Raw genomic sequence first — 27518 nt, 5'->3', positions numbered from 1 at the left:
AATGAAACTACATTTTGATTTGTAGGAAACAACTACTCGAAGAAATTTCAATTATCGAATATTTATTTGATAAAATCGTCGAAAGAACCAAAGATGGTCATACATGATATTAATTCTTTCGAATTAATGATAATCTTTAAATCGAGTATGCAATTTAAAAGAAATTAGAATAATATCAAGTATATTTCTGTATTAATTGATAAAAACGAGACATTTTGATTTAGTACTTTACGTTGAATCTTCATAATTATTATGCACTTAAAGGAGTGTTCTGGATGTTCATCGCGCAAAGCAAAATTAGAGGCGGATACAGCCGAGATGCAAGAGGTCGAGGTAGCGGACGAGATACACGAAGACATTTACACGAGTGACAAGCAAGACGGAGTCGGAGACGGGCCATTAGACACGATACCGCCACCTACGAATTGTATTTCTTGTTTCAATTAATGTTCTCTCAGATCTTCCTGTAAAAACTAGCGGAATTTTGTTGCAGCGCCCATTTCAGAGAACCAGAGCTCGGAAGTTCCTCTTACGGAGAAAATTTCTGAAATAGACGATTGTTTGGTATCTGCAGAGGAAATAAGAAACTTCCTAATGCCGATTGTTGGATCATATTTTAAAACAGACGAAGATCTGGTTGTGTTAGAGAGCATGCGGACCGATCCTCCGAGGAATGACTATATCAACGAAGTTAATAGAAATAAAATTCTAATGATACTAAATAAAATTATAACGATTAAAAGTAAAATAATATTAGTAGACAGAGGGAAGAATTTTTAAAGGAACAGATACATTAGATATGGTAGATAGAGCTCTCTTTTCAAATCCAGTAAAGATTTTCTTTCAAAGCAGTTTAAGCCCGATATTTGCTTTTCACGAGGAAATATAACGTTCTGTTTTATGACAACATCCACGTATGAAATATCTTTCCAGGTTCTGAAGATCGTTCCAAACGAGGGCACGGTGCTTCCGTATTCTGTGCAACGAGTACACGTAGGATTTCACGGTTTCGAACGGCTTCGAATAAAAGCCATCATCGTGTGTGAAATTTTCCGTGGACCCACCGAGCGGATTCATCTACTCGCTCGCGCAGACGCTATTCGATACGCGATTGACACGAATGTTATCGATTTTGGTCAACAGGTATTCATACATCTTACTGTCTAATGAAAATATCCACTTAATCGTAGAACGTTATTCGACATTTCTCTTGTACAATTATTTTTGAGATTTATGATATTCGCCGGATCCTTACTTCTATGCTAAGATATTATAAATTACAGGACGATAATATTAGGACAGAATTTATTGTAGGACGAAATTTTAGCCATGACAATCGTTAAGGGTTGGTACTAAAATATTACTCGCGACAAATGAAAGCTTTGTCAGTTGTATAAATTACGAACGTTTGTAATTCATGATCAATATAGATCGTCATACAATTTCACGAAATTGTAAAACATGTTACAGTTGTTTCTGGAATATTCTCGTAGCAGCTTTGTCTTGAGGAATCTCTGTACGATAGCGTTCGATTACGAAATAAAAGTCACGGAGGTGGCTTCCAACGAGGCGATCGATCGATTCGATATATATCCATTGAAAATCCAACCGGATGGTGGCTTTGTGGACGCTGAATCGGTCGTGGAGTTTCACGTGGATCATCTGCCAACGATGCTCGGTCCTATCGGTCATCGATTTCAGTTAGAAGTACGACTAAACCCTTTTTAAATCAGTAATACGCTTGACGATTCCATTGAGTTCTTTGTTATTCGAAGATTTGTTAATAAGGGGCTCGTAAACTCTATAAGGAGGCATGCATTTGCATTTTTATTAAAAAAATCCTTAGATTGGTCACTTGATGCCCGTCACGATCGAAGTGATCGCTTATGGTGCTTTTCCACAAGTTTACCTGTGCATTCCTCGAGGAAAAATGCATCAATATCATTCCATCGAGCTAGAATACTCTGCTATCCAATCGTTGACCGAGGATTTCATAGTTAACGTAAGACAAATCGACGATATTTCCAACGTTTTACATAAACATTGATGGATTGTATGTGACAGAAAATAGGGAACATCGTTGCCAAGAAGATTAACGATTTACTCGAAACGGACATGGAGATGTTAGCCGGTAAGTTTCAATATTGTCAGGATATTTAAGGAACGATAAATTTATTATAAAGCTGAGTAGCCGCGCAGAGTCCTATTGTATTTAGAGTGAATGAATATTTCACCGACTCGTGAACAAGAATGACAGTAGGCAAACATTAAGTATTCTATATGGTTCGTTTCGTATTAACACACTGTACTTTCCTTCGAGCCGAGGAATGGTGTATTATTCCGTACGACGAGACGTTTCCACGAACGATGGACATCGACATGGCGATAGAAAGGTGGTTGGCAAGGAAGTTCGTCGATGCAAATTCATACATTTTAATGCAGCATGCTACGACTCGCAGGAACGAGCCAATTCCTCAACTTTTTTCATCCGAGCACGTTATTGGTATGTCTTGCTCCTCGTAACCTTTCCTTTTATTGCCTCGAACGTAATTGTGCGTTTATATTATTCGCTCTGCATTATGCAGCCTGCGAACGATTGCAAATTCTGCCGTTTCTTCTTCGCAAATTTATTCAAATTCACAGGCAATTATCAAATATCATTGTCGTGAATAATAACAGATTATTATCATTAAACTGAATAACTTTATTCTCTTTCAAGATATGAAACACGTGATCGTCGAACGTACTGTTCACTACTCGGCCAATGTAATTAATTACGGCCCATGGAACGTGGAAATGAGAATGAAAATGGAGAACAAGAAAGACCACCCAGAAAGATCTGGCATCATAGTACACTTCAGAAAGCATTCCAAGCTGTTGGTCGGCGATTCTGCTATTCTTCAAGTGACCTGGCACCCTACACGAGAAAGATTTTCAGAGAAAAGCACAGAAGTGAAACATATGATTTACATAGAGGTAATCTTTGTCCAGACGAAAACGAAGAGAATTCACGAGCTTGGCAGATGAAATTCTATTTACGATTCCATGCAGGTATTATATGGATGCACGATTCCTGTCACTATAAAGGGAATAGTAACTTATCCGTACGTCACCGTCAATACTAAGTTTCTGGACTTCCAGGATGTTGTTGTTGGAGAATGTTTGGTTCTCCACATTTTGATCAAGAACGAGTAATAAATTATTCTTTTATCGCAACTTAGACAATAATAGAGTCAATGCGTAGAACGGGACGAACTATTTAATTCGGTCTTTGTCCGACCCAGATCGGACTATTCTACTTGGATCGACTAGTAGTACGATTCGCGCACGAAAATATCGAAAATGAATGGAGTTCGGCCGAGTGACCCATATAAATTCCTGCGCGAGTACTAGAAGCAACAAAAAACTGCTGACTCAGTAGTGTGTAGCACATGAGAACGTGGGCAGCTTTTTCCTGGCCGCGTCGTCGGCGAAAAGCCCTTGTTCCTTCGTGTTCGCGAGAACCATTGGCGTAAAGACTGACTGCAATCGGTTTTCTTCTGTTTCGCATCGGCGTAACCATCAACTTTTTCTTATTCTGCTTTTATCTTTCTTGCTTCTTTACTTTTCGTCGACAGTTGTTTCCGACGATTATTTCTCTCTTACACGCTTGTTATCGTAAAAGTTTCATTTGTCTCTTGTCGTATAAATTCTATCGGACAAATATGAGAAAATTATTTAACAAAAAAATGGTCGAAACGCGAGGATCATCCTACCATATTTAAACAGGGAATAATACTTTACGAATTTCATTTTGTCAGAATGCTACCCGCAAAATTTCTTGCCGCTGTATATTCCACTAGAAATGATCGTGCTGCTTTGCGAACTGAACTTCTTGTCTATCCGCTTTTAACCGCAAACACGCGGTCCTCTTATACGAAATTTTTCACCCTTCCATTCTCTGAAAAAGCTCGTTCTCACAACGACGGTTGTTGCAACGCGTAACGAGTCAGGCGTTTGCGGTTTCTTTGAGAATCGCGAACCACCATTGCGTGCGAGTCATTTTTCTCCAAATTCGTTCAAATAGAATCTTAATTAAAGTCGACCTATTTGCTATCTTCCACTTTCATCTGGCGCACACGGAAACAAAGTAATATAAAATGGATGGAAGAAAATGCAAACATACTCGTACGCAATGGTCGTCTTGAATATTCTGTTTTGGTCCGATATTTTTAACGTCAATTTAATCTTCCTGTCCGTCCTTTGATATCCTTGTATACTCGACTTTCGTCAAACTCATTTTATCTTTCACCTAAAATCATTTCCCAGCGGATTAGTCGATTGCGAGTGGGAGGCGAGGCTATCGGACGTTCATCGTAAGAAGCAACACGACGATTATCCATTTTACGTGGAATATGATACAAATTACTGTCCACCTGGTCATTTCGAAATTGTCCGGGTATATTTCAAACCTCGGAAAACGGTAAGAGCTCTCTGTTAAGTTCTCGGTTAAGAAATTCTTTAAAAAGGGTTAATCGTTCCAGTGCTATATAGAGACGAGGTTAAAGATTATCGTAAAAATGAGCCCTGAAACGCAGATAGTCGCTATAACTGGTCGTGGAATCGAAAAAAGATTGAACATAATCGAACCGACTATTCAATTTCTGCCCACTATTCCGTATACGAATATTCAAGAAGTAGTTTTTACGATCGAGAATACTTGCAATTATCCTGTGGAGTTCTTCTGGCATCATTTGGACGAGTAAAGATACGCTTATGAGTTGCTCAGAAGTTACACCGGTTAATTCTATATACTAGAAATAATCCAAGCAATGAAATCAAAAACGTATAAAAATTGTGTTGAGACAGACAATTGAGATGAGAGTTGATCAGTTTGATATCTGAGTGACTCATACCTACCTCTTAATAAACGACGTTGCTAGATATCGCTTTCTCGATAAACGACGTTGGTCCAGTGTTTTCCAGATGGAGGATCATATAACGAAAGCTCTGTTGTATTACTACAAAGCGAAGGAAATACTGCTGCCACCCAGAAAGCCTGGTGAATCGATACCCTGGCAATTAACGAAATTTTACAGAGACATAATCAACGAGATGGCCCAGGCGTTAATTATGGAGAAGTTAAACGAAGAAGAACTATTCGAGGAAGAAGTTCAGCTTGAGAGAAGGAGTCACGAAGGAGACACGGGGAAGAAGAGAGAGAGGATGACCAGGTCGAGCGTATTGAAGAGGAAAACGAGAAAACGCGGAAGATCTATTCAGCAATCTACGGCGAGGAAAAGCAGCGTTCGTGAATCTAGTCGTCGCGGGAGAAGAAACGAAGTTGTCAGTGACTTGTCTAGCACGGATTCGGGTAGAAAAGACTGTCCGGACTTTTCAATTTTGAACGAAACTCTACTGGAATCCATTCCTCTACCCACGAGAGATCCCGAAGAAATCCAACACATGCTTTTCTGTAAGTCCTTGTGTCATTTCTTTCCGTAACGATATGTCGGAATTGACATAAACTGACCATTGTTCGAAATTTTGCGATCAAAATATATGCTGTCAGAAATACGAAAATATTAGGTCATCCCATAAGTTCGTGCCGTTTTTCGAGCGGTTATATATGTTATTTTTTTTAAACACCCATGAATCGTTGTCTTAGGTATTTTCAGAACATTTGACATCTCTTGAACTGTCACACTTCGTGATTTTTCAACAAGATTCCGAATTTTATCTTCGTCTGTCTGAGGAGGATGCCCGGAGCGTTCCTCGTCTTCTAAACAGAAATTCCCAGCTCTAAAACGTTGGAACCACTTTCTACAGGTGCGAGATGAAAGCGCAGTTTCTCCGTAAACAGCATATATGTTTTTCGTGGCGATTGTTACAGAACTTCCTCTCCGAAATTCATATAACATGAGATGTCGAAAATGGATACGCATTTCACTCATGATTTTTTACTGTTAGAAGTCACTGTGTTCGCTATATTACGATCTTATACCCACGAAAATCTGCTCCAGCCTGTTCTCGATCAGCTAAGCTCAAGTGCATTGATCCCTTATCGCCGTATGTTTATAAATCGACACATGAAATGTATACACAAAAGTCGGCACGAACTTATGGCATGACGTAATATTTGAATACCTTCGAATGGCAATGTACAGTGTTTGCCACTTAAACTCTAACAACAATAAGTTTTCATATTGCCAGGTTACATAGACAGCCTTTATAAGAGTTCAGATTTCCAAAGTAGAATGAAAGACCCGGTGAAGGAACTTTTCGAGAATATCCAGCGAAAATCCGACGTGTCGAACAATCTTCCGGATCCCTCGAAGCCTGAGAAAAAAGTCTGCGTTATTTTCCATGGAGCTCCTTTCACCGGTACTCCATTGTAACACGTACATCTTCGCTATTCACGAATCCCACACCAACTCCAGTTTCCACGATCTACTTTGTTGCAAAGCTTAATCCATGCCACTAACGATGATATAATCTCTTCGGACACGTAATTAGTCATTGTTCGATATCTTCTTAATCGATGGTACGTAATTTATATTGTTCAGAGTATCAAGAGGTTGCGTGCCGGAGCGCCAGAGTCTTAGAAATTCCAGTTCTTAGCATCGATAAGGCGATCACGGAAGTTACTGCGCTTTCCGGAAGTCCGTGCTCGATTCAACTTCGACAGATCATCGACGATGCTTATGAGACTTACTCGGAGGCTTTTGTGAAACAAAAGTAAGATCCACGATACTTGAAAGTACATATTAATAAATAATAAATTACAAATAACAAATATGCAAAATAAGATACTATTACTTATTCGGAAGATGTGACAAAAGTCTTTCTTCGCGTTTGCTTTCTTTGGTTAATTATAAATACAGGAGTTTGCATAATCGCCCTTCCCTTTGTTCGAGTTTTTCATTTTTGTTAATGAGTTAATATTTCATTGTTTATCAGACAGCGTTTGATCAGCCAAGACGCTGGTGAAAGCAACGAGGTCGGATCAGAATCAACTAGAAGAACAAGAACTTCGAGTAAAAGGAGAAGTTCGCCGAAGGAGAAATCGTCCAGGACAGGAGGATCGTCTAAAACCCCGAAGAAATTGAAAACGTCGAAATCTGCTAAAATACAAAGTTCAGACGCGCAGAGAGAAACGATCCTTCGACTTTATGCAGATCCTGATCCGCTGGTAGAGCTGGATAAAATTCCAACCAACGAGAAACTGGAAATGTTGGATGCTTTGAGTAGATACGAATATAAGATACAAGCTATTTTGTTACTGCAGAAAATAGTTGATCACCGTGATATCAATGACTCGCCCAGAGACAGAGGTGATAGAAGTCTACGGAAAAAGAAGGATTCGTTTCTTGGGATTACTTCCGAATTAATAGCTGAAGCTCTTGAAGAAAGGTTTCTTTGTTACTTGAATCTCCTTTTTTTTTCTATGGATCTTTCTATGGATTAAAAATCGATCGATCTGTAACCAGTTGCCTCAATTTATAACGAAACGAATGGTTTATAGATTATCCATGGAGGATTTCAAGCGAGGTTTCGTTGTACAGAGCTTGGAGTGCAATTTCCTGCGAAATAACACGCTCGAAGCTTTGCTTTCCTTGTTACGAATCGTCGGCAATATCGAGTATCTTCTATTCGTTACTTTTCTTAATTCGATGGCTTGCTACGACACAAGGGTTGAGCAATTTCAAAAGGAAATAGGTAAAATTAAAAGGCAAAGTAGGCAATTTATAAGAAGATAAAAAATGAAAGAAAACGTGAGATAGCTTCGAAATAAAAAGTTGTTCGATCCTTCACTATGAGAAATTGCACGTGAAATAGAATTGCCAACGGCACAGGAAACCGAGCTTTTCATCTTTGCAGCGATGAAAGCGACCGATCCCAATCAGAAGATCCAGGACATCGACGAGATGTCGTCGTCCGAATACGATCAACTTCCCGACGAGGATAAGAAGATGTATCTGGACGCGATTCTACCTCTTAAAAGGGCGGAAGCATCGCGTAGGCGAGCTCGATTCATCGAAAGAATGATGGAACGTACAAAGAAAAAGGTTTGATCGTTTGATCTGTAGAATCCGATCTGTGTTGGCAACCCATTAAGGATTAACATAGCATTAATGGAATATTTCATTGTTAACTTTTTCTCAAACGATTTACATCGTTGAATCCTTTTCTTCGATATCGTAGTTATTAAAAAGAAATTCCAAGGATTTCCTTAACATCTTCCTATTATTCTTCCATCGTACAATTTTAAAGACATTTACGTACGCGTATTAAATTTCTTGTATATCTTTAGTTTGTATTTCTTACAAAATACATTTTCGCTGTCTATTGGCGACAGATGTATTTAAAGGGTGAATGTATTAATTTATGAGAATCTATCGAATGAAAAATTTTCGAACGAACGCGATCTTTCAAACAGTTTCAGAGCGAATGGAAGTTTAGCATCAGCTGCGGTTAAATCCGAAAGCCGCGGAAGCTCTTTCCATTAATTAGAAAGTTTCGAAGGTTCTCTGCGAGATTGCAAGGTTTGAATTCGATTGTAAATTTACATGGAAATTATGACTGTTTCGCAGGAGGATCGTAGCTACGTTTCAAGCTTGAAGACAACCAAGAAGAAGCGGAACGCAAAGTCGACGAGACACGCGACAGCAGCCAGTAACTCGAGGCCAGCTTCCAGTAAACGAGGGACAAGCAAAGCAACGAGAAGTAGAGACAGCTCGAAACGAAGTGGGTCTACTAAAGTAAAGAACTAAGAACAACGGTTGTAATTTATATGACCACGTGTTTCTTATTCTGCAGGGAAAGAATCTGTATCGAGCGAGGTGAAAGAAATTACAGCCATTATGGATCGATATTACAAGGATCTCTCGTCGATCGAGGCTGTGATTCGTAATTGGGATCCCATAAAAAAGACGATAGTAATTTTATTTTCGTCCTTGCAAATTCCTCTTGAGTATCGATGACGACCTTATTATTTCGTCTGTAGGAAACAGCTTCTACGACGAAGTCTAAAGCATCAAGAAGCGCTAGATCCAAAGATGTATCTCCTTTAGATACAGTCCAAGAGGTGACGTATAAAAGAAACGATACTATACTTTGTACAAACGATATAATTCGTAGAAAATTATACAAGAAATGTAAAAATTAGGTGCCTGCAAACAATTTTCACATATGGTACGTAAGATCCAGCGATCCTTGGCAAGACACAATGTACGATCTAGTTGTCGCTCAAATGAACGAGAACCTATTGGCAAAATCTGCTCTCCGTAAGTTGAATAATAACAATCTGTCTTCTTAAATATACAATATGCACGTATCTTTTGTAGCCGTCGAGATTATACCAGTACCAGATCTTCGACCCAAACTTTATTCCGTCCTCAGGTGGAAAAGCGTAGAAAAACGAGCTAAAAGAATTCTCGGCGGTACGCTCTTGAATCTCACTGTAATTCCTATACCGATATTTCCAATAATAAAGATTCGCGAATAAATGAATTATTATTCAGACGTCTATCGATTGGTTTCCTTGACATCGATGCCGGAAATCTTCTCCGTGAACGAGTCAAACGCAGTGAGCGAGGTGAGCGTGCAAGAGAATTACAGTATCGCTAAAAGAAATCGTAGAAGACGTGGACGTAAAACGAGCAAAACGGAGGAACAAAAATCATTGAACAGAGCGGAAAATCGTTCTGTGAACGCATCGACGATTGGAAGCAAAGACACGAACAACGCGTCATTTCTGGAAACGATTCGGGAAGAGTCCTTGAAGCCACGATGGATTTTACTGCCGAGCGAAAGCCAGAGGTTCAAGATCCGCTTCCAACCGGAAGAGTCGGGTCACTATGAGGAGACGTATGCGTTGACTCTGTTGGATGGAAATTACGTCACCTACGAAGTGAATGTTACCGGTGTAGCCGATATACCGAGGCTGGACATGAATCCTAAAACGATTTTTGCGAAGGTACTAATTACTAATTCTCTATCTCTATATGCTCGAACTAGCTGCAGGAATTCATGCAGATAATTTTATCTTCCGATTTTTGGAAACATATTTAACAACTTTCCGGAAGGATGATTACTTTTTTGTTTTACTATTTGTTCTACTTTATTGTTTTGCTTTACTAAGTAATATTTGAATAGCTTCCTGGAACAGGAACCCATGGATACATAGTAGGTAGCAAGAGTTCATTAGGTTGGAAGTTTTAGCTTTTTAATATTAACTATGTTTCAACTACATGGTAGAAATGTCTTTCAAAGAAATTTGTTCTTTTCATACTTAGAGAAGAAATAAAAATTTTTTCAGAAAGTTCCTCGATTAATATTTCATTAAAGAGCCAAATAAGGGAAAGATAATATCATTTTGAATCGTTAGAAACAATTCAGGTATATCTGGTTAATCCCTTCGTAAACGTATTGTAGACTGCAGATGCTAAATTGAACGAGACAGAGAGTTCTACGTACTTTTACGACAAAGAGTTGTACGATTTTGGATCTCAGCTGGTTCTCCGTAAAGACAGAAGGTATTTCTTCGCTTTAAACATTTTAATGCATTAATTACACAATTATACAAAGTGTCGGAGCTGCTCCGACAATTCCTATAACTTTTAGAAGAATCTATAACTATCTTCGCAATTATGTTCTCAGTGTAATTAGAAAGAAATATCAGAGGAAAAAGATGAATATTTCTAAGAGTACTACGTCTGTAGGACCATAGTCCTTTCGTTAGTGCAATGATGCGCGTGCACTCGACTGGTAGAATGAGAAATGCAACGAAACCGATTGCCTCTGTTAAAGAAACGAAACGATTTCCTCTATTATCAAGGGAATCGAGCGCGTTCCTTCCATTTTCAGTTGGCGAATTCGCAAGTTACATCGACTTATCTGTTTGCAGGCCGCATCGTCGAGAGGCTCGGCTGAAGTTTTGCAACATTTCCGAGGTGGAGGTGGAGGTTCGCGTCTCACTGACGGAAAACGATTCCCAGTGCTTCTTCGTTCAGCCCCAGCAGCTCCTTATCGCTGTACGTTATCGGCTAACGACACGCTGTTTAATTATTCCGTAGTAGTAGTCCGCGTCTCGCAAAATCGAACGATTCACTTGCTAACGAGAAACGAAATCTACGCAGCGAGGCAACTGCGCGACTCTGATCTTGTCGGCCATCGCTACCAGACTAGGAATTATCACGGGAAAGTTGTTCTTGTGCGTGACGAACAATCCGAAAGTCGAAGTGATCGAGGTAACTGTAGAAATAGACTTTTGAAGGATACTGGTATTTTTAATGGACGAATTGAAGAGCTTTTGTGAAAAGAAAACTTATAAATAAATACTAAGTGTACGGATGAATAGTCCAAATTTTTAAGGAAAGTTAACGTTTAGCTAAAAAACGATACAGCAAGTTGTTCAATCGAAGTGTTCGTCGTTGATTTCTCTATTTTTAAGCCAATCTATGGGGCAAGTGGTGACTTCCATCATGGCAAAATGCTGCGTCTTTAGACAAGCCCCATTGGTCAAGTCATTTTTGTATCTAATCCACTAATTGGAAGTGCGTGTCGGATAAGACGCGTCACATCGATTGGAACAGATGATAATTGGAAGGAGTAATGTCCAGTAATGGCTGCTGCAAGATGTACTAACCAAGACACATTGATGTCTTTTGTCGTAGAAGCAGTTTGTGGCCTAGCGTTGTCACACAGCAATTTCCCTCGCAAATTTCCTCCTTTGTCAGTGGCCTGACGATTGGATCTTGTTTAATAGATTTTGAAGTTATAGAAAGCAGTTTTGAACTTCACTGAATAATCTGGATTATTCGTTCGTATACTTAATATACATATCGGTCAGAGATATTTTGACATTTATTTTTTAGAAGATGTATTTTAATTAGAAAATTACAATAAATTGAACTGCAATTAATTTTTCTTTAAAAACATATTACCTATGTGTGATGGAACGCGATGACGCCATTCAATTTATTTTCTAGAATCATTGTCGGTAGTAAAATTGGCTCTTCCATTATTTTACATCTCGTGATCCGAAATCTTTTAATCGTTATAATTTCGCAACAAATTCAGTTGCAAAGCAAAGGTACCGTGTTGGACATCGAACTGGATGAGAAAGAGTTGTCCTTCGGTCGTATACTGCTCTATCGAATAGAATATCGAACACTGACTATCAGAAATAAAACTCCGGTTCCTTTCTTTTGGTATTTGGAAGCCGAAGAGCCTGCTGATCCACAGATAACGTTCACGCCTTTTCATGGAGTGATAGAGACTCGCAGCGAGCAAAAGATTGAGTTTTGTTATCACGCTACCACGGTAACATGTGTTTCTTTGATTTCGACGAATTGAAAGTTAGTTAAATATCGTGTCGAGTAACTTAGAGAACATTTTTTAAACGTAGAGTAAACTTTCTAAATATTATCTAACAAGAAAGAAAGAATTTCTTAGAGAATTTTTGTACAGGTCGGTGTGGTCCGCAAGAAGGCGATAATCTTCAAGGCATTTCTAGACGAGGACGACAACGATCCCATTTTCTACGATGTCGTATTAATATCTGGAGAAACTTACGACGTCGCAGTGGACATCAACTACGCGAATCCTATCGATTTGAAATACATAAGGGTGAACTTCGCCGCGAAGACGACTTTCTCCATGAGAAATCGCGGTGACTACGAGGTGAAATACGCGTAAGGACAGCTCCACGTTCTTCTCTTTCCCATATTATTACGAACAAGACGAGGAAGATGATGACTTTTGTAGAATTACCTTAGAAGACAAAGAGAAATTGGCGAAATTAAACTTACCTGATAATTTCAAGAAGAAGCTGGAAATCGAGCCAACCACTGGAACTGTTTCACCAAATCAGGAGAAAACTGTAGAAGTTTGTATTTTTAAATATAATTTAACGAGTCACTGACCACGTGTGTCCTGTAAATTTTCTGCACCTTTAAGTTTTTCATAAAAGTATAATATAAACATTCGCAATTTAATGATTTAATATTTAATTTGTTGAGAGATCAAGTTATTTCTCTCAATGGACTCGATCGGTTTGGCTTCTGTATGTCTCATTTGTACTGTCATAGATGATATTCAAACCGAAGACCGAGCTGACGCTTAAGGAAGCCCCGATATTAAAATGTCATTTGGTTGACACTCATAAAGAAACTACTATAATCGCCGAGATTCCTCTCAACGTTTCTCTTGTTGCATATTATACTAGGTATGTTCTTCGATATCTTGAAAACTCTTGGATATTGAGGATTCCATGGAATTCCCCTTTGAATTACGACAGGTTTCGTATCAATCCATATCCTGTGGTAAACTTTGGAGCGTTGGCCATGTGCACCGAGAAAACCATGTACCTCAATATCGAGAACATCGGAAAATTTCCGTTACACTATTCTATTCGACTATTGCACAAACATCCTTCTGTCATGTACATGACCAAAGCGTTGCCAAAAGAATTTCCCAAGAAGACGAGCCTGGCGGAGAGAAGAACCACGTCGAAGAAAGGGAAGAAATCTGCCAGAAGCGTCAAGACCGAGACCAAGTACTATATTTTGACAAATGAAATCCGGCAGAATAATGAAATACAGGAGGACTTAATTAACTTTGAACGTATAGAATCCATTCGGAGCCAGAGAGGTTGACAATAGGGTCAATTACGATAATGAAAACAGAGGGCACCGTAGACGTTGATCAAGCGGACAGCATCGCCATCAGCTGTTACCCAGAATTCGTGGGTTCCCAAGAGGAACAGATTATTATTGTGGTGGACAATAGCATTCCCGAGGACAGAGAAGGGAAAATAGTCACGTTATCCATGAACTCGTTCATGCCCACTATCGATTTCCAGGACCTCGACTCGACGTTTCAAGAAAATCGCGTGGTTGATAGAATTCAAGACTTCGACTGTCCCAAAGATGTTCTTATCGTCTCTTGGTCCTTTAAAACGATGCACGCTTTGCAAATGCGAATGTGCAATCTTGTATTTTGTTTCTTTACATTTATTCTTTCTTTTTTCAGATCGGGGCGCACACTGTGTTTGCTCGTCAAGAGAAATCTCTCTACTTCCGGTATATCAACGTACTGAGCACTCACGTAACTTGTTTCAAATTGTATAACCGTGGCGTAGTTGCTGCGAACGTAGAAATTCGCTTGATGGAAGAATCTTTGATGCCAAATACAGCAAAACCTAACACGTTTATCGTAGAACCGACGAACGACCAGATTCCTCCAATGAGTCACAAAGTGTTCACAGTGTCTTTTACCCCGCACATCATAGAGGTGAATTCGTGGTGATTGAAATTATTACATTAGAGAGAGAAAGAGAAAGAGAAAGAGAGAGAGAGAGAGAGAGAGAGATTAAATGAAATTTCTCGAAATTCTCTGGGGTTGTTTGCAGACGTTTCAAGAAACGTTTCGAGCAGCCGTGGTTTTGCCTTCGCATCTCGAAGCAGACCAGCTATTCATCAAACTGATAGGAGAATCTTGCGTGCCGGAAGTGGCGATTACAGAGCCAGTGCATGGAGCACGAGAAAGACCTACTTTGAACTTTCCTCGTACATTGATCGACGAGAGCAGTTACAGATATCTCGCTTTGGAAAACATCGGATTCATTAAGGCGAAAGTCATCGTGAAGATCGACGAGGATTTGAATAACGTGTTCCTCTTTTCCGCTTGCTCGGATACGCAGCATTTACTGCAAATTTGGGAGGATTACTGCGATGGTTAGCCATTTAACCCGTGTCGTAAATTTACTTGAAAAATGAGATTATTCGTATAAATTGTTAGAACAATGACGCGCGGATATAATTGAGAAAGAAGTAGAGGTAAAATATTTGCACGAGTTGGAATTGACGCGACCATCTTCATCCTAGCGTTAACCTCATCTCAGCGTTATAAAGAAAAATTGAAGATGTTACCAAACATTTGTAATTTTGTCGTTACAGAGCCACGCGATCGATGTATCGTAGTTCGTCTGGCACCCGGAAATGTAGCTCGCTTCAAAGTAATCTTCGCTCCGACTGAAATCGGGAAACATCATGGAAAAATTCGTTTGCACGTGATCGATAATCCGTACGAGAATATGTCGACTAATTTGGAAGGCGAGTGTTACGTGGAGCCGATCGTTCTGGACGGCTTACAATTCGAGGAGAATAAACGTAAAGTCGTGACCGAAAATCACAAGGTCCGGAGAGTTTTGTCCAAGCAGAATTCATTGGTTTCAGGTGAAAGGCAATTTGAACGACTGTACAAAGTTGAAATTTGAACGATTCATTTGTCATCAATTTCATTCAAATTTCGCTGTTTCATTAACCACGACGTGAACGGAAGTGTGTTTTACAGCTTCGAGCATCTCGATGCACTCTGCGTCTCTGACCTACATTCTCGACTACGGACTTTGTTTCGTTAGCAAAATGTACAAAAAGACATTCAAGATTGCCAATAAATCTACAGATCGATGGTTTCGTTTCCAATGGAGTGCACATCCGCACGTTGTGTTCGAGCCATCTATTGGACATATCAAGTATCTCACGTGCAAAGAAATCGTTGCTACTTTCCTGGCACCTGAACCTGCGAATTACGAGAACGTACGTTTCCCAAATGTAACCTGTTGTCACTGAATCGTGAACGAAATAATTTCCAATATTCCACCGTCTTATAGTATCATTTCCTTGAAAATACGATATTACATCTGATCTATCATTTTTCTGCCACTTCAACTTGTGTATTTCACGTTCACAAACGTTAGTAAATTGTTTTAAACAACGTGCTCTTTACCTTTCATTTTTCCTTTTAGATTCGTATCGAGTGTTTGATATGCGAAATTCTGGTAGAATATTCGCAACACCAGTTAGTAGGTTGGGACGATAGACAGACGGAGGTGCGTTGGGAGCGGATACATCATGATCTGATGGATCGATTAAGCGACGTAAACTTGTTACTGAAGAAAATCGTGGAACCAACCATCGAGGCAAAGCACGAAATTTTGGCTGGGACGAACAGATCGATCGATCTCCTATTAAACGCCATTGTTGCATTTTCGGAATGTTTGTGCACTGTTCAAGAAATTTGTTTCAACGATACGCTGATGTTTCAGGTCGATTTTCTACCTTGCAATCAGATAATTAAAAACTAAGAAGAAGAGATTTTTTTAATTAGAAACTCTAACAAGATAAATAGCTCGCGTATTCGTTGCACATCCTGGAACAAAATTACGTTTGATACCAATAAAAATTTCAATCGCGTTGGAAACAATTGCGAAATTTCATTGCAGACCAGGGAGTACAAATTCTTCCTATCGAATCCAGGGATCGTAGATACGGTGTTCGCCTGGAAGATAAACATGGACGAACAGTATCCGAAGAGGTACATAGGAGACAGTTCGAACGTGACTTCCAGACCGAGAACCGCGGAGGAAACCCGCTCCCAGCATTCGAGATCATCTAGGGGAATCTTCTCCGCAACAAGTGAACTCGGTCGCAGAAATTTCGGCCAGGATGAATCGAGCGCGGGGGTCAACACGAATATTTTGTCACGACGATGCATGTCATTCGTTTCCGGTAATGGTATATCATTGCTCGTAAAAAAGACTGTGGACTTTTATGCATTTTGAAGATTGAAAGATGCTAAAATACACAGAATTCACGTAAAACGTAAAAATACAAAGAATATACGAAAAATCCAAACCCAATTCCAGGTTTCGTTATTTGTGTATTTTCATAAATATGAATTTGCATAAAAATTCACAGTCCACCAATAAGTCATATATTGTACATAGTAAGATTCATAGTAATAGTATGTGACTTTGACTAAATTCTACAAATCAATGGCAAATCAGTGATTAAGAGGAAAACATGAATTATCTGTCTTTCGGTGTATGTCATTAATTTTTAAAAAACAATTTCATGGTATCATAATATTCTTCTATTTCATTCGTGCTTCTTTCATCCGTTCAGTCATTAGGTTATCTTTCATGGAAAATAATATTTATAATTTTGCAGATAGCGTCGATATGAAAGATGCTTCAACGATGAAACAATCGGATCTGTTCAGCAGTACCGCGGGATTATCGGGAAGAACCACCGACAGTTGGTTAGAAGGCGATGATCTGCCTTTCGTAATTTATCCCGAGACAGGAACGATATCACCCGGACAATCTGTGGAATGTACATTAAAATTTTCACCCAAGGATGTATTTTATTACAAGGCATACCTTACGTGCAAGTATGAATCTAATAAAACCATGTCTTCTATTTCTTTCTTTTACAAAGCAGCGGTATTAAAATTCAGTATGTTGTTAATTAATCTGATATTACCAAAATTCCCCTTTTATTTCATTATCGAACTAAATATGTATCTTTTCAGCTTGCATATCAATTATTTCCCCTTAACCGAGCTCGCTCTATCATATTTTGCTATATATTAAAAAAGCCTTGGAAATGGAAAAAATTGTTCAAAACTTGTTGAAATATAGCATAGAAAATCACGAATCGAAGCAAGCGGATCTGATAATTCCCGTCGTAGCAAGAAGTTTGCTGCCTTATTGTCACTTCGACGTACAGGATAGCGACTACGTAACCAGTGGAAGACGAGATCCATCGCTACCTGGTCCCTTGGGATATGAAATAGACGATCCCACTTTGTGGCAGAACATCAGGGTAATCGAATTTAAAGTGGTTGGCGTGGCCGGAACTCATGTGAAGTAAGTGTACTACATTGTACCGTTTGTAAAAGACGTTTTGCTTTAACGAAGTTTAGTAGAAAAGTAAATAAAAAGAAATCTTCTTCGAACAACGATCGAAGCGTTCGTTGCAGCAGCGCGAACCTTGAAACAATGCTTAAGCTATAAAAATAAAAATGTACGATTTCAGAAAATTCCACCTGATCAACCCCACTGTAGACGATTATTATTTCTCATGGACGAATCGATCGCCTCTTGGACCAGGCGAGATATCGAATTTTCATTGCGCGGTGACCGAGGGTATTGCCGAACGTGGAAAACGTACCGACCTGGCTTTCACATTTTTGGCAGAGAACGTCGGCGTCTTTGAATCATTCTGGCTCTTTTCCATCGATAGATACAATCTGGAGTGCCTTTTCCTGCTTGTCGGCATCGTAACCGAACCGTCGGTGTACTGCCTCACGATTCACGTGAAACTCAAGCCAACGATCTTAGGTTGGACTCGAAGCATTCTTACCGTGAACCACCCAACGTGTTTCTCTTTCTCATTTCTGTTCTCTCATTCGGAGCACAGTTGCATACAGGGTGTCGCGTTTCATTCGTTTCTACCGCTTGTATGTACGACCTCACGGCGGATTTTATTCTGTTCTCAGGATTCAACGTGAGAGATTCGTTGAAAATATTGAACAACGAGGATTTTCATATACCGTTTAGCGTGTTAGAGGAATCGCTTTATTCCGAGGGTAAATTTCAAAAGCTTAGCGTAACGCCGATGACTGGAACTCTGATCTCGAAGAGCGAGCAACATTTCTGGTCATTGTTATTCTTAACAATAGTTAAAAATCTATATTTTTAAATACTCTTGCCCCTGGTTCAGTACTATTCATTTTCTTCTTTATCTTGAAACCAATTTTTTAGCTTCACACAACGTCCTCTGCGACATTTTATCTATACGATTTTCCCTCTTTTACTGTTTTTCCAATATCGATTTATATCAGTAACACGAAATCCTTCTCGTTTGTCAGATGATTTTCGAATTTTACGCTTTCTACGCGAGATACCGAGCAGAATGGTAGGATGAATGTTTTTTTTAATTCGTCCACAGGGTCGAGTATCATCCAACCCAGGTCGGTGAATTCCACTTTTCCATTCAATGCGCCGTGAAGCTGATGAAAAATCCCCTTACCATGTTCGTGACCGCCTCCGTTTACGATATCGTGTCCTCGGTTTCGTATTGCAAGCTCAACGGCGAAATCGTGCGAGCTTCCGAGAGTAAGGAGAACGTCATCGACCTGGGCAAGGTGAATAAACCGGTTCCGAACATCACTAAGGAAGAAAAAAGGAAAATGTCATGGCTGATTGGGGATGCTTATACAAATTTATATTTCTACGAATACAACTACAGGAATAGAAGCTAATCAGAGATTTGTTTCGGCTGTTAAATTTTATAACGAGTACTTTTTTCTTGCATATTTTGTACGTTTTACGTATACCACGTGCACGATATGCCATTTTGCAATTTTAAATTTAACATAAATGTATAAGTATTCGCAGTCTAGTTGTCACGCGCATTTAACACTTCGACTGCCACGTTGATCTGAGCCACGGTGGTCATTGGTGACCCGAGCGTTTGAACTTCTTACAATCGTAAAAATTATATAAAAATTGACAGTTAGGGCATTTTGAATATAATCGATAAATAAAAGATACTTTGAGACAAAAAGTGCCCCATTGAACGATTAAACATTTTTATTAGAACATAAAAAAAAAATGAGAACAAATCTTGCATCTAACGTGCACTGTGTTTGCATCCATATCTTTGAGGAGTAATCTACGAATATTATTGTAAACACATCTTAGAAAATAATCGTAAATGCTGCTTTATAATCATATAATTGAAGTTAGAAGTGTGCACATACCTTACTATTATACAGGGTGGTTGGTAACTGGTGGTACAAGCGGAAAGGGGGTGATTCTACGCGAAAAAAGAAGTCGAAAATATAGAATAAAAATTTTTCGTTCGAGGCTTTGTTTTCGAGAAAATCGACTTTGAATTTTTGCTCGGTACGCATGCGGTACGTTATAACGGATCTCACTGTAGATCGTTGTCTCGATGGAAAAATTAAAAAAAAAAAAAAGAGAAAATAGTTTTCCTCTTGTACCACCAGTTACCAACCACCCTGTATATACAACGAGCAAATACCGTTTACTGACATCTTCTACATGTTTCAACAATATATTCTGCACGTTTTGCTTACGACAAAATAACGAATGCGAATGGTTTGTTGAAATAAACGAAGCCTCGTTATAATATGTCGCTATCAACTGTTACTAAGGCGCCACGGTGGTCACCCGTGACCACCAATAAAATAAACGGCCCATTGGGGAAGCATATTGTCTTATATCATCAATTTATTATTATTTTGTCATTATATGCTTTGAATAATAAAAATACTCCTGTGGCGTCCTGAACGAAACATGTGATTTCGGCGTGGCAGTCAAAGTGTTAAGGATGCAACAAGGCGAATTGAAAAGAAATGAAAACGTGTCTTGTTTTCGCTCGAAGATAATGCCCGAAGTACCGATTAATCTCAAGTTCGACATAACGAATGCGTGTAAAGTAGCGTTCTATTACGCTTGGGAGCTCGGTATGACGCCGGAAATTTCCTGCAGAAACGCGTATAGCGTGACCACGTCTCAGAAGCAAGGCCATGTGACCAGCGAGGATCGATCCGCCTGTTATTTGACCCTAACAACGTATCAAAAAGTTACAATAAAGGATCATTGTGTTTTTCTAAAGGTACGCTAATCGCAAGCGACAAGAAAACTTTTGAAAAATCTTCCGATCTGCGTGAAATATTTCACTTGACAAGTGTAACGATCTTTTCTACTTCTCTTCAGATATCCAATGGTCCCACTTACAAATTCACGTTGAAAGCTACGTCCAGAAGACCTGCCATCGAATTCAGCTTCAATCGCTACGATTTCGGACCTTGCTACATTCAGCAACACAATGCAATCTCCTATTACGCGGAGCTTCGTGTAACAAACTCCGATGATGTAGCTTTTATGTGAGTTTCTTTGTAAAAATTCACTCGTGATCAAAATTTCATCAAAATCGCATATCACGCTTGGCTGATGTTCCTCGTTAATCATTCCCTCGGATACGATAAATTAAGCTGCTTAAGTTTACGACGTGAACCCTCGACGCTACAATTTTTTCAAATTTTTTAAAACTTTCTCAGGTTCCTCTTACCGCTCGTCGAAATAAAAAATGAAGGACTAGAAGTCATTTACCGCTTTACGGTCGCTGTATCTCTCGTCTGCGGTTTATAAGAGTTTCTAAGCGCTCGTTTCTGTACGCTTAATAGTAATCGCGTGTCATAAGACTACAGCTCAGCTTCGGTACAGCGGAAATCAGTGGACAGGGGTAGAACTGATTTGCTAATTAAACTAACGTAATTGTAAAACTGACCGTTAATTGTAAAGACCAGAACTATTATGTAACCTGCTATTTTAACATTTTAATGCTCGGGGACTTTTTAGAACGTTTTTTGTAAACTGTACGTTATTCACCAGGAAAGTATCCAGGCGTTTTTATTCAGAACCTGATGTAATTAAAATTACTGCGCGATATTTTTAGACGGTATAATCGATAAAATATTCGCTATAAATTATTTTATTCCTCTTATCCTTCTTATTTTATCTCGTTGCGTCTTTTTTGCCTCTTATAACTTATAATTTCGTGGGCTGGATTTTCTGACACGCGAGCATATTTGATTAAGAGATTCATCAATTTGTTAATTAATATCGCGATACATACTGTAATTAAACGATATAATTTAAACTAAACTGCAAGTAAAGTGAACTAAAATAATTATGCTACATATACGACTATTAAAGCGTGAACGATTCAAGCGTTTTGCAATTCTAGCGTCAATGTATTAACGAGCCTGTGATCCTTTCTATTTATCTTACGCAATTATCGTAACACAGAATCGAATGTAAATTCGAAGAACAACCACACCTCTCCATCGACCTAAATTCGATATCAGAAGCGCTGGCTGCACGCTCTACGATCACCATACCGATCGTTTTTCGACCATTGAAGGAGATTAAGTACCACGAATGTTTGGTGTTCACCATCAACTCGGCAAACGAGAAGAGGATAACGATTATTGGCGAGGGCATCGGCTATAAAGTAAATTATCCATCATGTTGCGCCGAGCAACGGCTTGTTAAAACTTTCGTATAGAGATAAGGAGGTTGCTCGTCAGGTTTTTCGCGACCGGGATCCGGTTCTCCACGGAGTGAAGTCGACGCGACGGAAAACGTAACAAAGCAAGTTTCTCGGTGCTACGCGCTCAAAGAGGAACTCTCACGAGACACTAACTAACGTTTCGGTGAGATACGTACTCGAATTCGCTCGGGGGTCAAACGTTAATCTCTCGGAACTTCCCAAAATCCGAGGTGGCACAATGGCAATCTTCATATCTCGAATGAAAAATCCAACCTTTCCTTTCCTATCGCTATCTTAAAAAGCGCGTATTTCGAATTTCTAGCGTTGATATCCTGCGTTACACTATGTAAGTGTTTTCCAGGTTCGTTTGGTGAACCCACGCGATCAATCGATAGATCTTGGTAACGTTCCCGCTCGCAAGAGCGTCGTAAGGAAGATTCCGGTGATAAACGAAGGTTTGGCACCGCTTGATCTGAGATTCGGGATCATGAAGTATCTAAATGGCTACGACGAGTACCGCGAAAGTCAGAGATATTGTGACCCGTCGGATGATGAGAGCGAAATGGCTCAGGCATCCATTATGGAGATCAAGCGTTCCTGGACTATGGATCAAAGGTTTGCAACCGGCGAACCGAAACTTTTGGACGTTCTGAAGATCGAACCATCGTCGAGCGTAGTTTTGAAGCCGAATAAAAGGGTCAACGTGTTGGTCACTTTTAAATCTCCATCGAGGATAAGATCGTTCGAAACTAAAGTGGCCTTTCAATCGTCTTCCATGATCCTGCCATTGTTTTCGGTGCGTGGAAGTTGCGTAGGAGCGGAATTTCGATTAAATAGGAACCATATCTCTTTTGGTACTGTAGTTCAGGGTTGTACAGAAGAGTCTAAGGTGATATTAATGAACACCGGAGATTTGGGCTCCAGGTTTGTCGATAACTAATTTCGTTTAACTATTTAATTACTCCTGAAGTAGTTGAATTTACTTTTACAAGGATATACAGGGTGGTTGTTAACTGGTGGTACAAGCGGAAAGGGGGTGATTCTACGCGAAAAAAGAAGTCGAAAATATAGAATAAAAATTTTTCGTTTGAGGCTTTGTTTTCGAGAAAATCGACTTTGAATTTTCGCTCGGTACGCGTGCGGTAAAAAAAAAAAGAAAAATTAAAAAAAATTTTTATTCTGTATTTTCGACTTCTTTTTTCGCGTAGAATCACCCCCTTTCCGCTTGTATCACCAGTTACCAACCACCCTGTATATTATCATTGAGCACGTAGAAGGATTAATTTTTCTTGGAAATTTGCTTTGAGGAAACTATTTAACAATTTCACTTTCTTTCTTTGTCATAATGTTTATTAAAACAATCAAAAGAATGTTAGTAAAGATGAAACAAAATATCATTTGATTGTTTTGCTTATTTATCTATGTTGTGTGTTGCAAAAATCTGTAGCAAAAAACTCAAGCCAGAGATCGTATATATCGATAACGATTATTTCAATTTTTCTTTGAAACTTAAATTCGTTAAAGCTAGATAAATACAATTAAAGGGTGACACGAAGAATGGTAAAGTTAAACAAGCACCACGTGCCCCTAAATTTGTATTAATCTTTCTGAAACACCCAGTATAAAGCGAGGTTAAAGTTACGTTGTTAATAGGAAAACTAATTTAGATTCAAGTGGAACACATCGAAATTGCCGAAAGATTTCCAAATTACTCCTATGTCCGGTTACTGCTCGGCCGGTATGGATGTCAGTTTCACGGTGAAGTTTCAACCCCCTGAGCAGCGTAACTTAATTGAGGGTGAGGTGAGTTCACGACCTCATTTCCCGTCACGGCGTACAAATATGTCAAACAATCTCTTAATGAGATTCTCTGCACGCGTGTCCCGCCACTCCACCACGTCCTCGACGTCGCGTCGGTTTAACTTTCGAGATTACACGAGCTAAAAATTGTCCGCTGACGTCGGAGTAATTGGGGCTTCGACCGCTGATTATTTTTAACAGCCTACTTACAATCTTTAATCTATTTTCGTAACGAGATTAACGCCGAATTATGATTTTCGACGAGTTCTCGATACATGTATATTTCCTAATTTTTTCTTTTTACTATTTTTCCTTACTACTTTCGATATCTTTTTTGCAGGCAGTAATGGAGATTGAGAAGTACCAATCTTTGAGGGTTAAAATTAGCGGAGCGTGCTGCAAACTACCTGATCCGATCGAAACGATCGCGTTCGAGTGTTTGGTACGAGAAAAGCAAACTCGATCCGCGGTTATAACGAACGATTCCACCCATACCTGGAAGTTGAAGGTTGAAGTAACCGGAGATTACTTCTCCGCCGACGAAACGTTGCAAGTTCCTTCGCAACAATTTGCTCTTTGTGTTGTGACATATTCACCGCTGGTCATGAACTCTGAAAACACTTTGCATATGGTAGAAAGTCAACCGATATAAATCAAAGTTCAAAATGGAAATTTATATTCGAAGCTGTTTCTCTCTTCTTTTTATTCGTGCAGGGAACGCTGATGCTGAAATCCCAGGACGAAAACTTATATTTGTTATATTTTCTTCGTGGCAGAAGCTTGCCACCTCGAGTTACGGAGAAGATAAGCCGTCAATTCCCCGCGAAAACAAGGTATACCGAACTGTTGCCTGTTCACAACTGGTTAAATACGCAACAGCGATTCCAATGTAAGATCGAATTGTTAACAAACGATAACGCGCAATCACAGGTGATTGATTTTTATAGTGTTGATATCGTGTGCTCTGTTTCAAAGCTCTTCGAACATAAATCTCTTACCGTTTTTCATTCTTCGTGGACAGATTCCTCTATATAGCTTCGTAGGTAACGAAAGAATCGACGTTCCACCGAACAGTCAGCGAGATTACCGGGCAGTGTTTTATTGCTACGAGAAATGGAACTTTTATTTCAAAGTACGTAACATTTCTAATAGAACGTAAAAATAGAGATGTATCCTTCTCTCTCGACGCTCGATGTTTATTTTTGCTCGATGCAGGTAACGTTCACCAACGTGGAGAAAGAATATCAATTCTACGAGATAGAGTACGAAGTAACAGAACCGGAAGTGATCGAATCGATCAAGTTGGCAACCCCTGCCCGATCCCAGATTTGTTACCCTTTGAAACTGGAGAATCCCCTCGAACGTGAAACGATCAAATTTACAGCAGAGTGTCTTCATCCATTTGTCACTGTTACCAAAGTGTCAAAGATCGTGCAACCACTATCGCACGTGTGTAATCCTCGTTAATCTAGCGTCGTTTTATTCTTCTTCCTTTAAATACTTGGAACGTTGAAATGTGGAAAATTGCAGGAGTATATTACTATAATATATCATCCAACGATGCCATTCATCACCGACGATGTCATGTTAAATGTTGATTCCGACAAGCTGGGCCGATTTCCATACGAATTGCGATTGAAGGCCAGTCCCGCTCCTCCAGAGAAAACCACGCGTGTCAATGCGGCTTTAGGAAGCAATTACGCGTTCTCGCTTCCTGTGAAAAATTTCACTCGCGAGAATGCCATATTTTTGATACACGTGCGTGATATTATAGCAATCTGATACGTTGGAAAATACAGTCCATCTAGCCTCACGTGCTTCTTTCTTTATTACTTTTTTAGGTAGATAGTGAGTGTTTCGCGTGTCCGAAAAATATTCAAGTGAATGAACTAAGCGAGGGTATAATCGACGTAATTTACGAGCCGTACGATGTTGAAAATGCCACTGCCACGTTGATAGCATCTTCAGACACTGCCGGAGAATTTATGTAAAAGCATAATTCCTACTGATATTCTTTTTCACACACGTACATGATTGTTCGCTTGAAATGTTAATAGAAGTGAAACTGGTAATTCGATGTTTTAATGTAACGATTAACAGCTCCTTTGTCTTTAAGCTTCCCTTTGATCGGTTCTTGCTCCTTGCCAAAGCCTATGGGTCCTTACGTGATCACTCGAAGCTCTCCAGCTTTTATATCTTTCAAAAATGTCTTCAGAGAAGCAAAGACCTTTGATTTTATCGTCGATGTTGCCGAAATCTTCACAGTGGGCACTGCGTCAACCACATTAAATTCTAAACAGGTGATTTTTAACTAAAATCGTCTCGAACCTTTAATCCGAAAGCTAACAAATTAAAATTTTATCTTATCCTTTCTATTTTCATACCTGTTCCAATATTTAAATTTTATCTTTTTTATTCAAAATAATACATTTTACCAGAGTATCGACGTTAAAGTGGGTATCCGGGAAAATGAGTTAGAAGAAGAGGACTTTAAAGAAGAAAACTATCCCATTACCGGAAAGCTAATTGCGTATTGCACTGATCATGCTTTTTCTCATATAAATTGGGTGTATTACTTAAGAGCAGTTTTTGAATGAAATACAAACGAATGTTTCACTTTTGAGCTACCGTTTATGCAAATTCTATTTTTAAGTTGACGCGAAAGAAATAGTCGCGTGATATTTAATGACGCCTTACAGTATGACGCAAGGATTAAGCCATTGTAAACCGGGTCACAGTCCTAAAGGGGCTATAAGTTCGAGAATTATTTACGATTAAATAGATTCAAACATTCTAATGTTTTTAACTTCTAGAAAAATTAGATATTTCACGCTTTACGTGTCTTCATTCTTATCTCACACTTTAATACAAAAATATTATTTTCATGGATGGAATATTCAAAAAATATTAATAAAAATATATGCACGTCAAAGTCGAGTACACGTCACAATATTTGATAAATGAAACAAACTGCTGTTTAGGCTCCATATTTTTTAGTCATACTCATGGAAATATGCGTTTGTACTATAAATATCCACAGCCCAAATTTTTCATCATTCACTGAAATAGACATCTTTATAAATATTCTGTAAACAAATTCAACGACAATTTCATTATCAAATTTTCAAATTATCGTACATTTCTTTCACTTATCTTCCGAAAATTTCCCACTGCCCTCCTCTGTCCGCTAACAACGAATGCTCACAGAAAGAAAAGAACGCTTATGCAAATCGACTATCTCGTTCGATCTCCATGTGGGAACAGTCTAACGCGTGCGTGATCGTCACGTAAGCATGGCATTGGCGCATTGGGTTTTTCTTGGCAGCCATCGAATTTTGTCGCGCGTGTAACACGATTCGCTCAGCGAGTGAGTCATCAAGGCGAAGCGAGTGAATGAAATGTTTCGCGGTCTGGTTTCGTAAGAATGCGAGTTCCGTATCAGCAACGCGTGCTCGTTTCGCTTGATTCTCGGGGCACTTGACCCAAAGAACTTGAATTCTACGCAGCAAATCGCTTCTCTCTTGTCGTCGAGAATTGCCTACTCGAATTTTGATATCGTACGAAACTCATCGAACGTTCACACGACTTCATGCATATATTCAGATAAATATCCTCGCGCGTTTGCCTTTGGCGTTCCGTGTAGTCCAGATATCGAGTTCTGGAACAGATCTATACGAAGTCCTCCTAAGTTCTGGTCAAAGGACGCAGACTGAAGGGAAGATTGATAGGTTAGTCAATAAATTCGTTCGGCTTTTGCAAAATAAATGTATAAACTTCAACTTTCTTCACAATTACTCGACG

The 27518-nt window shown here is 39.2% G+C and overlaps 1 protein-coding gene across 1 annotated transcript in view; it reads left to right on the top strand.

Annotated features, from left to right (window-relative positions):
- Window positions 1-26823, top strand: part of LOC126865830 (hydrocephalus-inducing protein-like) — a 29831-nt gene extending 3008 nt beyond the window's left edge. The window contains exons 9-60 of the mRNA XM_050618726.1: window positions 265-427; window positions 494-690; window positions 934-1143; window positions 1847-2002; window positions 2065-2131; window positions 2720-2976; window positions 3052-3191; window positions 4309-4438; window positions 4524-4741; window positions 4923-5455; window positions 6193-6363; window positions 6546-6717; window positions 6940-7392; window positions 7505-7698; window positions 7819-8048; window positions 8574-8727; window positions 8800-8918; window positions 8987-9067; window positions 9149-9266; window positions 9327-9422; window positions 9504-9958; window positions 10417-10517; window positions 10889-11015; window positions 11121-11231; window positions 12064-12306; window positions 12454-12677; window positions 12751-12871; window positions 13074-13210; window positions 13283-13540; window positions 13615-13915; window positions 14017-14277; window positions 14396-14720; window positions 14943-15221; window positions 15340-15584; window positions 15794-16093; window positions 16271-16556; window positions 16998-17220; window positions 17471-17698; window positions 17868-18172; window positions 18331-18490; window positions 18783-18978; window positions 20244-20477; window positions 20579-20748; window positions 21674-21926; window positions 22279-22841; window positions 23585-23858; window positions 23983-24363; window positions 24432-24647; window positions 24870-25166; window positions 25230-25490; window positions 25559-25704; window positions 25834-26823. Of these exons, the coding sequence (XP_050474683.1) occupies window positions 265-427; window positions 494-690; window positions 934-1143; window positions 1847-2002; window positions 2065-2131; window positions 2720-2976; window positions 3052-3191; window positions 4309-4438; window positions 4524-4741; window positions 4923-5455; window positions 6193-6363; window positions 6546-6717; window positions 6940-7392; window positions 7505-7698; window positions 7819-8048; window positions 8574-8727; window positions 8800-8918; window positions 8987-9067; window positions 9149-9266; window positions 9327-9422; window positions 9504-9958; window positions 10417-10517; window positions 10889-11015; window positions 11121-11231; window positions 12064-12306; window positions 12454-12677; window positions 12751-12871; window positions 13074-13210; window positions 13283-13540; window positions 13615-13915; window positions 14017-14277; window positions 14396-14720; window positions 14943-15221; window positions 15340-15584; window positions 15794-16093; window positions 16271-16556; window positions 16998-17220; window positions 17471-17698; window positions 17868-18172; window positions 18331-18490; window positions 18783-18978; window positions 20244-20477; window positions 20579-20748; window positions 21674-21926; window positions 22279-22841; window positions 23585-23858; window positions 23983-24363; window positions 24432-24647; window positions 24870-25166; window positions 25230-25490; window positions 25559-25704; window positions 25834-26032 (11739 nt within the window). The 3' untranslated portion in view covers window positions 26033-26823. The remainder of the gene's footprint in view (window positions 1-264; window positions 428-493; window positions 691-933; window positions 1144-1846; window positions 2003-2064; window positions 2132-2719; window positions 2977-3051; window positions 3192-4308; window positions 4439-4523; window positions 4742-4922; window positions 5456-6192; window positions 6364-6545; window positions 6718-6939; window positions 7393-7504; window positions 7699-7818; window positions 8049-8573; window positions 8728-8799; window positions 8919-8986; window positions 9068-9148; window positions 9267-9326; window positions 9423-9503; window positions 9959-10416; window positions 10518-10888; window positions 11016-11120; window positions 11232-12063; window positions 12307-12453; window positions 12678-12750; window positions 12872-13073; window positions 13211-13282; window positions 13541-13614; window positions 13916-14016; window positions 14278-14395; window positions 14721-14942; window positions 15222-15339; window positions 15585-15793; window positions 16094-16270; window positions 16557-16997; window positions 17221-17470; window positions 17699-17867; window positions 18173-18330; window positions 18491-18782; window positions 18979-20243; window positions 20478-20578; window positions 20749-21673; window positions 21927-22278; window positions 22842-23584; window positions 23859-23982; window positions 24364-24431; window positions 24648-24869; window positions 25167-25229; window positions 25491-25558; window positions 25705-25833) is intronic.
- The last annotated feature ends 695 nt before the right edge of the window (window positions 26824-27518 follow it).

This window comes from Bombus huntii, chromosome 5 (assembly GCF_024542735.1).
Source record: "Bombus huntii isolate Logan2020A chromosome 5, iyBomHunt1.1, whole genome shotgun sequence".
NCBI lineage: Eukaryota > Metazoa > Arthropoda > Insecta > Hymenoptera > Apidae > Bombus > Bombus huntii.
The sequence above is the reverse complement of the archived record's forward strand: the minus strand, read 5'-3'. Positions and strand labels throughout refer to the sequence as shown.